Source organism: Centroberyx affinis, unplaced genomic scaffold (assembly GCF_046629955.1).
Source record: "Centroberyx affinis isolate AG114_WGS23_722 - 3 ecotype Tasmania unplaced genomic scaffold, CSIRO-AGI_Caff_v1 ptg000969l_1, whole genome shotgun sequence".
NCBI classification, from domain to species: Eukaryota; Metazoa; Chordata; class Actinopteri; order Beryciformes; family Berycidae; genus Centroberyx; species Centroberyx affinis.
The window spans coordinates 341,317-356,810 of NW_027279540.1; the positions used below are offsets into that span (position 1 = coordinate 341,317).

General features: G+C 43.7%; 2 protein-coding genes across 3 annotated transcripts; one reads left to right on the forward strand and one right to left on the reverse strand.

The window, feature by feature from the left end:
• Window positions 1-221: 221 nt before the first annotated feature.
• On the reverse strand, window positions 222-8,804 carry fkbp1b (FKBP prolyl isomerase 1B). 2 transcript variants are annotated; one of them, XM_071522248.1, is made up of 4 exons: window positions 8,638-8,804; window positions 7,839-7,886; window positions 1,153-1,265; window positions 222-1,042 (listed from the first exon to the last, which is right to left on the reverse strand). In XM_071522248.1, exons 1-4 carry the CDS (start codon window positions 8,672-8,674, stop codon window positions 914-916), a joined length of 327 nt encoding a protein of 108 aa, XP_071378349.1. In that variant the 5' UTR covers window positions 8,675-8,804; the 3' UTR covers window positions 222-913. The 2 variants fall into 2 exon arrangements, with proteins under 2 accessions (XP_071378349.1, XP_071378350.1); XM_071522249.1 differs by having other exon boundaries at window positions 7,839-7,882; window positions 8,634-8,804.
• A 382-nt stretch (window positions 8,805-9,186) lies between these two features.
• On the forward strand, window positions 9,187-15,426 carry wdcp (WD repeat and coiled coil containing). Its single transcript, XM_071522270.1, has 4 exons — window positions 9,187-9,264; window positions 10,594-12,532; window positions 12,974-13,094; window positions 14,226-15,426. The coding sequence occupies exons 2-4, from the start codon at window positions 10,613-10,615 to the stop codon at window positions 14,453-14,455; spliced, it is 2,271 nt and encodes a 756-aa protein (XP_071378371.1). The 5' UTR covers window positions 9,187-9,264; window positions 10,594-10,612; the 3' UTR covers window positions 14,456-15,426.
• The last annotated feature ends 68 nt before the right edge of the window (window positions 15,427-15,494 follow it).

The following is a 15,494-nucleotide window of genomic DNA, read 5'->3' on the forward strand; positions in this document are numbered from 1 at the left end:
TCTCAAGATTTTTAAATTTCGACGAGATAGTTCACTGTTACTCTGGCGTGTGTCTTGACGGAATTGGCCAGAAGGGGGCGATGTTGCATACTTTAAAAAAAATGTATCCAGAAGCCCTCATGTATCGTCCTTTTACACTTAATTCCTCAATATTTATAACAATTATGCCTGAGACACACACAGATACACAGACAAATTAGACATGGAACTCAATCTCTCAACACAGTACACGCCATTTTTATTAAGAGTTGATCGATAAAACGGTCATTGTAGCCATGGCTCTTAAAGAGTTCTGTACAGTATTGGATTTGGATTCTTTCTGCGGTACACTTGCAGTAAATGTTTATGAGGGATATAAAATATACTAAACACAGCAACATCATTCATAGCATTCAGCAGGACAAACTTTTATCAAAGTGGCAATGCAGACAGTGGTTGTTAATGCCCAGTTAAGATACAGAGCAGAAGTATTGTACTTTCAACATGTACCCTTCCTCTGTTTTTAAAACTGTAAGGCAGTATGTTTTGATTGCAATGTAGTACGGCTTCCATCAGCTGATCGATTTCTTCTTGATTCAACAAAATTTACAACCTCAATTGAAATGAAACAAAACAAGCATGTGAGTAAACCAACTGACAAACATTTTAAGACAAAGAAACCAAACAGTGGTGTGTGTGTGTGTGTGTGAAAAAGTCTTGTTGTAAGTGCTGTGAAAACCTTCGGGCAGTATCTAATATGACAAGTTGGCAACAAAGCAGCAGCAGTAGATACTTTAAATGTTGAACTGAAGAAGATGGTAGAAATCAAAGGGAAGAACGGTAGCTGGATGGTGGGAGGCAGCAGCCGGTATGGTCTCCCTGTGAAAATAGGCTGTGGCAAATGTAGCCCCATTAACCTTCAACCTTTGACCTTTCACTCCAGCTTGAGGAGCTCCACGTCAAATATGAGTGTGGCGTTCGGGGGGATGACTCCGGGGTGGCCGGTCGCTCCATAAGCCATGTCCGGTGTACAGGTGATCTTAGCCCTCTGGCCCAGGCTCATCTTGGGGGCACGAGGAAAAGAAGAAGAAGAAGTATGCTCATCATGTGCTTAAATATCACAGATATACTGTACTGTAGCTATAGTTTACCGCCTTGGCTTTCCTCACTTACCTGTCCCACTCCTTCCTCCCAGCCTTTAATCACCTCCAGTCGTCCAATCTTGAACTTGAAGGGCTTGTTTCTGTCTCGAGAGGAGTCAAACTTCTTCCCATTCTGCAGCATACCTGCCAGAGGAAAATCGCATGAAAGTTCACAAAGAATAGAGAAGCACCTGGCACAGAAACAACCCTTTTTTTTGTAGTCCACTACAAAACAAAAACTCAAAGTACAACGTTACTTTACAGCCGTTTTTTTTATATCTGTGTAGTGAACTGTTTGTTGATAAGATTTGTAGCATTATCTCAACACAACAACGTTAAATAGGACAGTACTGATGCCATGTCTATGCACGCCCTTCCAACAATAACTGAAATGGTCTGGAAGATTAAAGGGAAGAGGCGGGTAGCTTTTCAGCAGCGCAAGGTTGGCGCCGAAAAGAGGAATTATTCTATTGGGGCTTCTTATCAAGATCTTGGGCTTGTTTCAATTATCCAAATGAACAAAGGGAATGTGAAACAGGAAGCGTTGGCCTGGTTCGGTGGATTATTTTTAAAGTTAAGTAGGCCATTGCTTGCCTGTATCTAGACCACAGGGAGAAGAGGGGAACAGAGCACTGTGCTCCTTCAGAACACTGACCATTCAGGCATGATAATAACATTAGGCCCATTAAACACGTCCAAAGGCACAGACAGACACTGGCCCCGTTTCATTAGTCATTTTAACATGCCCTCGTCGACTTCCCCTCGGCTTCTCCTCGGGGCGATCCCTGCCACCATCTTGGGTGCCGTTCCATTACTCTGATAACTCAAGTGGACTTTCTGAGCCGAGGGAGTCAACAACGGTCTAGACTTCAGGAGCATGTCTTGTCTGTGATCATTTGTCATATCGCGTGCATGACCCACCATGGTGGAACAAGCGATATATAACTGTAAGTAAACAAATAATATTCAGAGAATTTAAACATATTTATGAAATGAACTAATTTATGCAAGTGCAAGTGACCATTCCCGTGGTGCATGGAGTCACCATAGTACTTGGTACTTGGTGATAGAGATATCACCAAGTACCAAGGGTAAGTCGAGGAGGGCTTGTTAAATGACTAATGAAATACGGCTACAGAGCACACCTCATTAGAAAAACTAGACTGCGGCTGTGGAAGGAAAGAGGCTAATATCGAGGATTTCTTTGCACAACTTTACATATAAATAGGGCATACATACACTAAGATGCATGTTGTTACTCTCCACTTTCTGTTATCTAACAGAACAGAAATTCCAGAAAATTAAGAAATGTTCTCTCTACGATTGTGGACAAAATTATAATCAGTTTTTGCACCTCATGTCAACATCCTGACTGGCGTTCTGAGTGAAATGAAATGATTCAATATTGTGGCATGTCAGTCTACAATTATTAATTGTGGAAACTAAAATCATGATATACCATTATACACAATTAATTGTGTAACCCTAGTTGAGATCAGTATTTCGCAGTCTTGCAGGGAGTCAAAGAAGGGTCATGCAAAAAATATTCCACAATGCCCACTTGCAGTTTGGTCCGTGAAAGGCCTTTGATTTATCTCTCACAACAACATAACAGCACAAGTGTGAATACTTGGCATTAAAACTTGCGTGTTAACTCAAGTTTAGAGAGTGGCTAGCTCATCTAGTCAGATGAATCTTGGTACTGTACGGTGTCTCCCCTTTCACTCCCCCTAAACTTAGTAGGCCCACGGCTTCCAAGAATCACTGTAGCCCAGATATCAGTAGGCTGAGCTCGGTCCAAGCCTGGAGTCATCAGGTGCACGCACCAAGGCAAATACCACCTGCTACTATTTTCCCACAGAGAAAATTTAAACAGGTTGGATTGTCCTATAAAGGCAAAAATTTCAACATTTAAATATTTTATTCAGCTATGGCATGGTTTGCAATGTATCTCAACTCAATGTAAAGTAGCCCATGTCTTGCCCTCATTTCTCTCACTACAGTGTATATTTGCGACTGCTAGACTAAATGTTTAACACATACTTCTCTCAGGCTAGAATATGCCTTACAGGAAAGCAAAGAAAAGCCAACAAAAAGTGACCAGCCCAGCCTCTGCACCACTTGTAGCACTGCTCTGTTATCATTCTTTTGGCAGCTAACAGGGGTGGGGTCTCTGTGAAAATATAATACCCTCAGGCCTACTCCCAGACTTTCGCCTAAGTGGCATGAGAGCCTTCAGCTTGGTGGTGCTCAGGCTGGATCTGCAAAAAGCCACAGTGCACGGGGGGTGAGGTTATTTTTACTCCGTTTACTGTATCCCGTCTCAGCGCCTGTTTAGGACGGCTGCCAGCCCAGCAGCCTCCTCAGCCAAAGTCCGGATGAAATGAGATAGTGCACGTAAAGCTATCTGTCTACGGCTCACTCTTATATATGTGTTGGTGCATTTCACGGCTGCACGCACGCATGTGTCAATGGAAAAAAAAACCTGTTTGTGCTTCATTCATATATCAAGCATGACAAACTGGGAGTAGGTGAGACATGTAGTTTGGAATATTTTCATCATAACACAGACAATGAACAACACAGATGTGTTACCAGTGTGTGGATGTGGTCTAAGCCTGCAAATGACCCTCTTCAGCACTGCCTTAAAGGTCTCTCTGGCACTAGTGGGATTACCTGGCTAGGCATGCATTCCAAACAAAAGTGTGAATGTTTCATTGATATGGAGCATCCTGATTGTTGAGTGGACCATATCCATATGCTGTGTGACCGCTGTCACATTTCCGTTCGCTTCGCCTTTACCTGGCTGACCAAGATCTTGCCAGAACCTTCCTAACTTCCTAATTCAGAAGCTCAATGTCAACTCTTGTCTCGCTGGCTTTAACTGCCCACTCCTGACACAGATACTGCACTAGGATGTTGTGATTGAATGCTACTTCCCCCAGCGTGCAATCATAACATTCTCCCTTGAAAGGAGAGAGTTTGCCATCTCCTAAATTACAGCCCGGCGTTTCGGTCTATTTCTGTGTGACACTCTGACCAAGTGCCATTAGGTCTCTATTTCATCACGTTTCATGGTGAAGAGGGGAGCTCAAACATGGTAAGGAACAACGTCCCCTTTTAGGCATGACATCATATCAGCGGAGTCCCAGCAAACCTGTTGCTTACAACGCTCATGCGTCTTGTCACTGGAGACCCACAATGCTTTATGTCATCATAGTGCTAGACTTGTCAGAGTCCATCAATCAAGAAAAGTCACAAGGCCTGGTTTTCTTGATATTGACTGATACAAGATCTACTTAAGCTTGTGATCGCAGGGTCGCTGGCTCAACTCCCCGGCCTGGCTGAGAAAATCTGGACATGAGAAGTTTACGTGCAGCACTCTCGTGTTCAATAGCGACTACAGCCGATGTTCCCTTGAGTGAGGCAATTAACCATGAGCTTTTCAAGCTGCTCATTGGCCAGTAATACAAATTGTACTGGGCAGTCTCCCAGTGTATAAGTGTGTAAAAGTGTGAAAGTATAGCCAGGCCAACAAAGATAGTATGCTCAATAATCCAACAGTAAAATGATAAACATTTGAGCCCAACTTGACCCTGGATCCAGCTTCTTCCCACACCAGGCTGCTTGTCTTCTTAACATAGCATTGTTAAGAGATGTGCTGCTGATAGAGGAATGGGTAACAAGACCATTACTACTGTAGCTAACTGCTGCTCTATGAATAGACTCACAGTCAGGCATGACAGAATGCGTGTGTGAGGGAGACAAAGAGTGAGAGTGTGAGCGAGCTTTTCTAATTGATTTTTCCTGCCAGTTTGGTAACACCAGGACCCTCGCCTGTCTCATGGTGATGACCCCTGGGCTAATCTGGGCAACCACTGCAGATGCAACACTCTCTTACCAGAGCCAAGGAAGGCTCTGCGTATGCAAGGTCACCACACATCTGTGTGTGTCTGTGTGCTCAGGCACATACGGGCTTGTGTGTGTGTGTGTGTGTGTGTGTGTGTGCGTGTGTATCTGCATGCTTAGAATCCCAGTGGTGAAAGTGAAGATGAAAAAGGGCAGGGTAGGGTGTCATGTGTGCATGTGAGTGAGCGCTCTCTATTAATGTTAGTCTGTAACATGCTGCGAACAGCATGGGTTCAAATCCCACTATGCTATCACATCTCTCTCTCCTTGCCCTTACAGTTTATCTTGCCTCTGCTATCTGGAAAACTAAGTTTGTACTCCGGAGTACTGCACTGACAGCCAGCTGGATGACTTGGGACCGGATAGGCTTAAGTCTCAAATCTACAGCTAACCTCTGTTGCCAGTCCCATCTCATTACCAGTTCTGGTCCTAATCTTGTCTTTGTGCTTTTGAATAAAACAAAAATGGGTTTGCCTCTGTTTTTACAACGGCATACAGACCTGAAGTATTAGGTGTAACATCTTTTCAATGCTTAACCTTTCATACAAATTCCTGGGCAACTGATCAACAGTGGCTGTCTATAGCAATTAAAGGGGATTAACCAAAATAGAAAATTATTTCTTCTATGTTCTGGGATCACTGTTTGCCTGTTGCCAACTATCAATACTGGGAGCCAGAAAAAAAGAGTCCATATGCCAGTAGTGAGTACTCACTACAAGAGGATGATGACTACTAAAGTCACACCAGGTTCACATAGTGAACAATGAGAATGTTGTATCAAAGTGAGATATTGCTTTAAAGCATCATTATGTGATTTTGTGACTTGTTTATTGTTTATGGTTGTCATGGAACTATAAGGGCCTCTTTCAGTGATAAAAAATACCATAGGCTCCATGTGCTTTACTGTGACGTGCATATGATATCTGATGTTATTACATTGAGTAAAATCCTCTAATTTGGTCTGAAAAAACCACATGCCTCAACTAATCTCCTCCTGACTTGTGTTCAACATTAAAGCCTCAACTCACATGGCCTGACGTGTACAGCTCTATGGTTCCCATATATACATTTTTGTTTGCCCACTCCAAATAGATTTCCCCAAATGATATAATAATATATTAATAGCCCTTTGCGTGTTGCATGCACACAGTCCTTGCCTCTGCTTAAGCCTAAGAACGTGTGGGGAAAACCTGTGTGAGCCGAGAGGGAAAAGCAAAAGGAGAGATGGAGAGAACTTGAATGAAACTGAGAGAGACAGAATCAGACAGAGAGCATCGCAGGCTCTTTCTGTCAGCATTCGCTCTGTCACACTAAAAGTATCGACCTCCCCGTAAACAACCACACAGGCCATTTCCCATGCTCTAGCACAGCCTGGTGTTAAAGGAGTCTACACCTGGGGCACTACAACCAAAGCCAGATCACTACAACCAAAAACAGCAGGAAATGGTGTAATCGGTATAACAGAAAACAGCAGGAAATTATGTTATCAGAACAATGGAAAACAGGCAACCAGAGGCAGAAAAACAGTCAATAATAAGTGAAATCCTAGAGTGGGGCAGGGGTTACAGGGTGGTGGGGCGCTGATGGAGTCTAAAATTCATCAACTGTTTTCACTATTTTACCAGCCAAATACTGAAGTTAGAGTAGAAAAGCACCACCAGACGATGGCTGGTTAACTGCCAGAGTGGCTTGTAGAGTAGGAAGTCAACAGCTAAGCTATCAAGAAGCCAAAGATTCGAGCTACAGGCCTAACCCTTGTGATCGCAGGCTGGAGACTGGGCTGGATCTCAACGGACCAGTTTCACGTGCAGTCAGAGATAACATAATTTGTAATTACAGTAGATTATCAGGCCCAAGGCAAAATCAGATTATCTCTTCCACTGTCCAAAAAAAGTTGAACGACAACACATCTGTTATCCAGAGAAGCAGTTTGGCCCTGTGTCTGTCTATGTTTTTAACCACACATGCCAGTCAATCAGAGCTGCAAAGCTATCTTATATGAAACTGAATATTGAGTGACTTAGTGTAGCCAAGCAAACAACATCTTAATTTTCACGTCTTAACGGTGGACAACCATAAAACCAACTTCAAAACATGAAGGAGGTGAAGACAACATCGATAGAGAGAAGCAAGGGCTGGCTATTGACTAATGCAAATGTGAGCATGCACACACACACACACACACACATTCTGTACTCACAAACATACATCAGAGCGAACATCTTATAACCACGTAATAAGCCCTGTGATTCAGACAGACAGACTGATGACATGTAACCTAGGTTTTGTTTACTTTCTGTCTGACCTAGTTGTCTGGACTCCCAACCCTGGGGCACAGAATAACCCAGATTTATTTCCCAAATGGCTCTGCGTCTTACTGCTCCACCTCTAAAATTGGGCAATCTGAAAGAAAGCTAAAGAATCAGGCAAGTGTGTGTGAGTATGTGTGCATGCATGTGCGTGGGTGTGTGGGTGTTTCTCCTTTGATTTTTTTTTTTTTTGCTTGCCAGGTTGCAACAGCCTCTGCAACAGCATGTACCCCATGTGACACTATTATCCATCAAGCCTAAGCAAATGAATTCTTCTAGGTGCGGTGGGAGCTCAGCCCATATTTTAAACCATAAGGGAAACTCTGGTGTGTACATGCATGCAAGTAGGCTCTAACAGCTTGGGTGAATACTGAGCCATGTTGTACTCCAGATATTGTATAAAAAAAAAAAAAACAGGGTCAAATTTCCTCTCAAGCAGACAGGAAAGACGTCTGGCTTCATGATTGCTGAAAGCAAACCATCTGCAAAAGTCAGTTACCTATGTAATGAACAACACATGTCTGCCCCTTCTTTGGAAATGTTCTTCCTGTTGAGAAGAGAGAAAGAAAAACATGCATTAATATGCGTTTGTACATCTCAGAGGCTGTCACGCTTATCTCACAGATTAACAATGGTTAATCTATGGATTAAGTCTGGCGGGGTGTTCCTGGCAACTATGCCAAATCCTCTTTATGCCTGTATACGTGTGGGAGTCAGTTTTGCCGTCCATTAGCCTGCTCTGTGGTTTCAATATCCTCATATAGAAACTTTAGCCTGTAGCCTTATTTTTCCATCCTAGGGGGCTATCAAATACCCCTAATTGCACTCTCTCTCTCTCTCTCTGTGTGTGTGTGTGTGTGTGTGTGTGTGTGTGTGAGAGAGAGAGAGAAAGAGAGAGAGAGAGTGTCTATAAGAGCCTGCTACGTCTACTTGGCCGTAGCTAATTAAACTTAGCCTGTCAGTAAAATCTCATTTTCCTTGTGAGACAATTCTCCATTTAAATATCCATGCATAAACTAGGCTAATAAGTCTTGCAGCCCAGTAACAGGCAAGTGTGGAGAGTTCTAGAAAGATGCCAATGCAGGCGTTACTGGAAGGATGAATAACAGAACCAAGATTGTAGCCTCCTTTTACAATCCTAAATGTTACTTACTGACGTTATGTAACGCTAACGAATTAACCGTCTTACTTCATGCAGTGCTGCAGTGTTATGTTAACGACACTGATGTTTGATTAGCATGCTGAGGAGCAACAGAACCCCCTTACACCAAAGCATACAAGCGAAGAAATCAACTTACCATCACCGGGAGATATTGTTTCGACTTCCACGCCCATTATTGCACTATTTCAACGGTTATCTCTAAAACATACAGCCTAAAAAGCTATTTCGACACCTGTTTTGCGGCTACAGCACGGGCTATAACGGCGGAACCATGCATTCACCGACCACTACCGACCACCACAGTACACAGTAACAGCAAAGATTGTCTTGTGTAAAAGGAGACCTCAGCCTCGAGATGCACAACTACCCCCACCGACGTCGTCTTCAGCTTTGTCGGTTATCTATACCATACTGCTGTCAGGCTTTATAGTAATTATGAATACATCAAGCAATGCGTTGTGTCAGTTATTTTTTCCTGGTTACATTTCGTAGACATGTGTAAACATATTAAAAGTTTAATAGCACAACGCTTTACAGAATAAAATGAAGATTCAAGCAGATAGCGACCTCCAGTGGACACGGTAGGGTAAAACCGACGGTTCTATTTCAACTACAACTCCCATGATTCACCAGTTTCTTTGATTTTGTTTCCGGGTCAAATAGAACACACATCTCAACCGGGAAAACGTGAATTAAAAGTGGGGGATTTTTACCTGGGCATGTTTTACCTGGATTCCCTGTGACATGCTTTAGGAATTATATGGTATGTTTGGAGTAAAATTACATGTCTGTGGATTTTGTACGCTAATTGTGGTGTAAAAGGAGAAGTAAATGCATGTCATGTTCCTCACTGAGCTTGAATTGCTTGTCTGGCAAGTAAACTGTCCCGCTGTGTCTTAGTGGGATAGTGGTGGCGAATTTTAAGCCTAACCTAGAGATTTTACAACCGGGAATATAGTACCAGATTGAATTTTGTAGAATACTCTCCTCTTTGTTCGTACTATTTAGTGATAAGAATATAGACGTATTAATACGGAAGAATAGCCAATAGCCACTATGGCTTTCTGTAGACCCATTAATGTGTTGCACATCCTGTGTCTATGCTGTAAATTCACACGTGCTTTCTTCATATTCTGATATCCATCCCATATATTCCTTGTCTCAGTAAGTTCTACTGATGTAATTTTGCACATCCTCTCCATATTTATAATTTACACATTCTACTTAACAAATTCTAGTGTTGAAATTAACAGTAGTCTATGTTATATAACCCCCACTGGCTATATCCTTATTTATATTATATTTTCTATTATATTTTGTGCATTATCTCATAAGGCTCGGTATTGGCAAGGACCTCACGATACGATACGTATCACGATACATGGGTCACCATACGATTGTATCATGATCGATTGTATCATGATACATATTGCGATACATTGCAATTTTAAAAATAGAGCTGAAAATACAACTTGCTGTGTACCACCTGGGTAGTCTAATATGTATATCACATTATATTGATAACTCAGTGGACAAATTGAGTCAAAACTATTTAATTCAAAGGGATTTGAGGGAAATTTAAGGACATTTTAAATATGTTTAAAACATGAATAATTTTTTTCAATGTATCGATACGAGGGGCTGGAAAATCAATACAGTATCATGGAAAAAAATATTGCAATACTCAGCTGTATCGATTTTTTTGGACAGCCCATCTCATTCATGTCTGCTGCAACAACCCAATTTCCCCACTGGGATCAGGAAAGTTTAAGCTTATGTTAAAGTGTCAACACTGGGATGATTCATACCTACTCAAAGTACGTAGTATTGCCCCGAGTATAGCGGCACCTGCGTTACTAAGGTCATTCAGGCGTAAGCAGGTGTAAGCCCTCGTCACCATTGCCTCAGCTCAGGGAGAGGGGATTAAGGCATGTACTTGGAAGGAGACACGGGAGAGGCTTTTCCTGTTCTTAATCTGCGTAGGTAGCAATAGCTTCTCGTGTGCACCAGACCCATTTCAGATCAGATAGGTCTCTGTCATCAATGCTAACTTTTTGAGTGATAATTTTTTTTTTCTTTATCTTTGAACAAGCCTCTTCATACCTGTCAGGATGGATCTTGGCAAGGCAAAGCTGCTGAGGACAGGTCTCAACACTCTCCACCAAGCCATCCACCCTTTGCACGGGATAGCATGGACAGACGGCAAGCAGGTCTGCCTAACGTCTCTCTTCTTCGTCAATGGTGAGGTGAAGTTTGGGGACACCAACGTCATCGGGCAGTTCGAGCATGTCTTTGGGCTCTTCTGGGGCCCACTGTGCTGTTCTGGATCCCCTGCCTTGCTGGCTGTTCAGCACAAGAAGCACATCACCGTCTGGCAGCTGCAGCTCAGTGCCCTTGAGCAGAACAAGCTGCTATGCACCCAGACCTGTGAGATGAGCGAGCCCTTCCCCTTGCTCTCCCAAGGCTGTGTCTGGCATCCCAGACTAGACATCCTGGCTGTACTGACCAAGAAGGACACCTCCGTGTTGTTCTCTGTTAGGATGGACAACAGGAGAGTCAAAGCGGAAATTAGAAGTAGTGGACTCATCCACTGTGCCTGCTGGACTAAGGATGGCACGCGTCTGGTAGTGGCCATAGGCAGCGCTCTTCACTCTTACATCTGGAATGACATCCAGAAGAGTCTGGTCGCCTGCTCCTTCTGCCCCATCTTTGATGTGGGAGGCTACATCTGTGCCATCGAGGCCACAGGGGAGGCTCAGGTAGCTGTGGCTACAGAGCTGCCTCTGGATAAAATCTGTGGGCTAAATGCAGGTATAGCCTTCGACTTGTCTACAGAGACAGAGACCCCGCATGGCCAGGGCCAGCATGTGGCCATGTCGGACGAAGACGGCCCTGTGGACCCTAGAAGGAGGTCGTTTGAATCGGAGAGGCCCTACATCTCCAGCTCAGGCCCAGTAGATCTAACCCACCTCCTGGCGAGGCACCGTCGCTCTGACCCCAGCCCCCTTATCCACCTGCGCCGCCGGGACACCATGACGGGTTCTGGCCAGGACTTCTCCCACCTCATCCTGGTCACCTACGAGCGGAAGGTCACCACCACCCGCAAAGTCAGTATCCCAGGGATTCTGGTCCCAGACATAGTGGCCTTTGATCCACGTGGTTCCACAGTTGCTGTGGCTTCCAACACCTGTAACATGGTTTTGGTGTACTGCATCACAGCCTCGGCCATGCCAAACATCCAGCAGATCTCCCTGCAGAAGAACGAGAGACCCAAAGGCCTCTGCTTCCTCAATGACAAGATGCTGCTGTTGATGGTGGGCAGGCAGAAGTCCAACGAACCTGTCTTCCTCCCATCTTCTAATACAGATAAATATATCCTCCGGCTCATAGCCAAAGACCTGATGTACGATGGAGAGACCCCCATTACGTCATCCTCCTCTGCCCACAACCCAGAATCCACTTCTAGTTTCCATGCAGGGATCAGGAGGCACTCAGAGCACCTGTCTAAGGATGACAGGGAGCGTCTGGGGATAAAGGACTTGATGCTGCCTGGAGGCGGAGTATTTCGTTCCCCAGGCAGCAGGCGCAGGCTGGTGGAGGAGGTGAGGAGTGGTGAGCCCAGCCCTGTCACCAGCTCTGTGGACTTCTCTGATCGTGCGTCAGACAGACCCAACTCCAGTGCCTCCTCCATCACAGTGGAGAATTTTGACATGGACCACGTCAACCGCATCAGCAGCCTGGCGATAGCCGGCCAGGCCAGCAGAGATTCCAGCCGGGCCAGCTCCCCTCGCTACGAGCCGTCGGACAAGCTCCACACAGAGCCCACGCTGCCAATGCCTGACAAGACCTCCGGCCATGCCAAGGAGCGCACGCTGGAGCATTTGGTTCAGAACATGGAGAGGCTTTTTGCACGCTTTGGAGATGTACAGCAGTGCCTGACCGACATCAGAGATTATTCCCAGAATGGCAAGAAGGCCCTGAGTGTCTACCCCAATGCCTGTGAACCCCCCTATGTCAATGTCACATGTCAGGTATGGCAATACTCTGTGATAGCCTACTGTGGATTAAGACTAGGTACACTGCATATGATAAACTGTTCGGGGATAATAATTACCCAAACGTAGCTAGTGAGGAGGAGATTCCCTTTCTCTCTACAATGTCTTTTCATTGGCGGCTTTAGCATCAGGGGCTTAAACAACTTAATCTGTTACAACTTTAACTTTTAAGGATTAGACAACAGAAAGACCTAATGGTACTGGCTATTGACATAGGAGAGTATGAAGTACATAGTCAGCAGGTATCAGATTAAAATATTGTGATTATAATAGTGTCGACCTCGACTCAAACCTCGTTCTCAAACAAATCGATAAATGTTACTGTAACAAGAATTTGTCCCTGGTAGCGACCGTTTCTCTCTTTTCTTTTCCTACTCATCTTTTCTTCACTTTCACTTTTTCTTTGTTCATGTGCAGAAGCAGTTGTCAGAGAACGTGTTCATCGACGAGCGGAGGCCGGTGCTGCTGTGTGATGGGAAGCTGTGTCTGCGTGCTCTCCAGGACCTCTTCAACCTCACCATTGTGGAGATGATGTATGGTATGTGCAGCCCATTAAGTTGAGGATACACGTTTAAGTCAAGGTTTTTTATGATGTATACGGCTCAGTGGACACGCATGTGGCCAGCAGTTCAGGGGATTTAAACATGTCATGGTTTCTATCCGTTCCACTGCTTTGATGTCTGAATCATAACAGACTGGCTAGGTGCAGCGTAACGATTTCTGGCCTCATGGTTCCTGAACTGCAGTATTGAGGTCAAGACAACCTGATTGTTTTATCGGCTTTGTTCTGACCAGATCAAGCCATTAATACATTAGTAATGATGACAGACAACACTGGAGCAGTCATTTTCAAGACTGTATTGTTGTGAGTGTGGTGTCTAAAGTCCCCATGTAGCCCCTAGAATACCTTTGTCTTGTTTAAGAAGCTGCCTCCTCAAACCCTTGTGTGCAATAGGCCTTAAGCTGAAGCACCTTGTGACACAGTACAGGGTAAGTAAAAGCCACTTCAAGGAAACTCCTGGCAGGCTTCTCAGGAAAGTCTCTCTCTCTCTGTGTATTTTCAGCAAGCATGTGTTGTGGGTTTCCCTCTGATGTCATCTGTAAGTGATCAGATGAGCATGTTAAGCTATGGGTCGTCTACATTAAGGACTCAATTCAACAGCTCTCTCATTATTTCCACAGAAAATGTTCTTTGCAGTGAAGGGGAAAAGAACCTCCTATTTTATTGTACAATTGTACACAACGTAATTTAGCATCTAGCATTGTACTTCTGTTGAGTTGCGTACGCTATAATTGGAAGTGATTAAAAGCCTAGGTGAGATTACAAGGTTTTAAACAGAAGCAGCTTACTAACCGTCTATGCGTTTTGTTGCTGATGTACCACACACTGGCTGTCCTATACTGAGACACACAACACCAAATGATGGCAATCACAAACTTATTCAGTAAATTTGTTACCGTTTTGTTTTTGCTAAAGAGTTTAATGTCTTCTTATGAAGCTCATAGTGATGACTACTTTTATGGCTGCGTTTATGATTTAGATACTACAGCACTAAAAATTTGTAGTGGTTTTTAATTGATCTCATTGATGCTTAATTTGTTCCCTGACTAAATCGAGCTCAGATGTATAAAAGATTATTTTGAGCCAACAGTCTTCTTTTCTTTCCAGGTCCATTGTGGATTGTGCTGGTGGCAGATGCAGATGGCTTTGTGCCTCTGACGTTCAAGGCCAAAGAGGAACTCACAGTGCGGAACGGGAAGCGGAAAACAAACCTGCGGACCCTTGGTAGTCCAGACAGCTCCTGCCCACCCAGTCCAGCCCCCATCCAGAGCCCCACCACAACCACAAGCCCCAACACAGCCTCGAGCCCCAACACAACCACAGAGGCCTCCGTATAGTGCTCCAACACACGCCTCCACATATGCAGTCTTTATGACTTTATTTCCCCAACTACTGTATATCTAACTGATCCAAGTACACAAGACAAGTAGAGCAGATGTAGCATCTGGACATGCAGAGACTCACTGATGCAGATAACCAAAGCAGAGCTGGTATGAACACAAGCCTCTTCAATTCTATCAAATTTATTTTTGTACTGGAAGACTGACGCGCTTTTGAAAGGGCTGCCTTTGCAAATGTAATGTTTACATATAGCTGCTTTGATATGGAAGCTTACGTAAAAGTAAAAGAAATTTGAGCAATGAGCCCTACATGTTTGGCTATGCATTGTACTTATGTATGAATTCCCGTGATCGGCTGAAATCAGGATTTATTTATTTGTGTTTTCTATTTGAAATTATTTGAAAAATATAGTGCTTTTTTTTTTAGAGCAAAGCACCACTTGTGCTGCCCTGCCGCTCCACCACTGGCTTTGAGTATTTAAAGAGATTAAGTTTTCAATTTCAGAATGATAGTGTCCTGATACAAGCACTGACATTATGCAACAGCTAAACACATGTAAGAAACATATTTTGAAGATGTAAATGGTTTGCTTGTGTTTGTATTGTTTGTAATCACTGGAGCAAGATACCCATACACTTCTATCTAATTCAAATTTTACCCATAAGAGTTCCTGGATTAGTGCTTTTGTGTTGCTACTCCAACTCAAATTGTTACACAGCCCTCTAAAATATTGTGCATATCTAATCTGTCTTCATGAGAACACAGTTGAAGCAGTTTTGTAATGTTACCAAGCTCTGTAATACAGCTGAACACTAGAGGGGGCAAGACTCAACAGAAAAGTTCTTGTCATCTCTGTTCAATGTTAGGAGCTGTTTTGAACATCAAATATGTGCAGAGAAAAGTCTGTTGTGCTGGAGAGGAAGGAGTCTTGTGAAAACTAAAATCTGCTGTTAGCACTATGAATATTAAACTTGGAAAATTAGTTTATACTACTGTGCAATCTCTTTAGCAAAGGACAGACAACACACCCACACT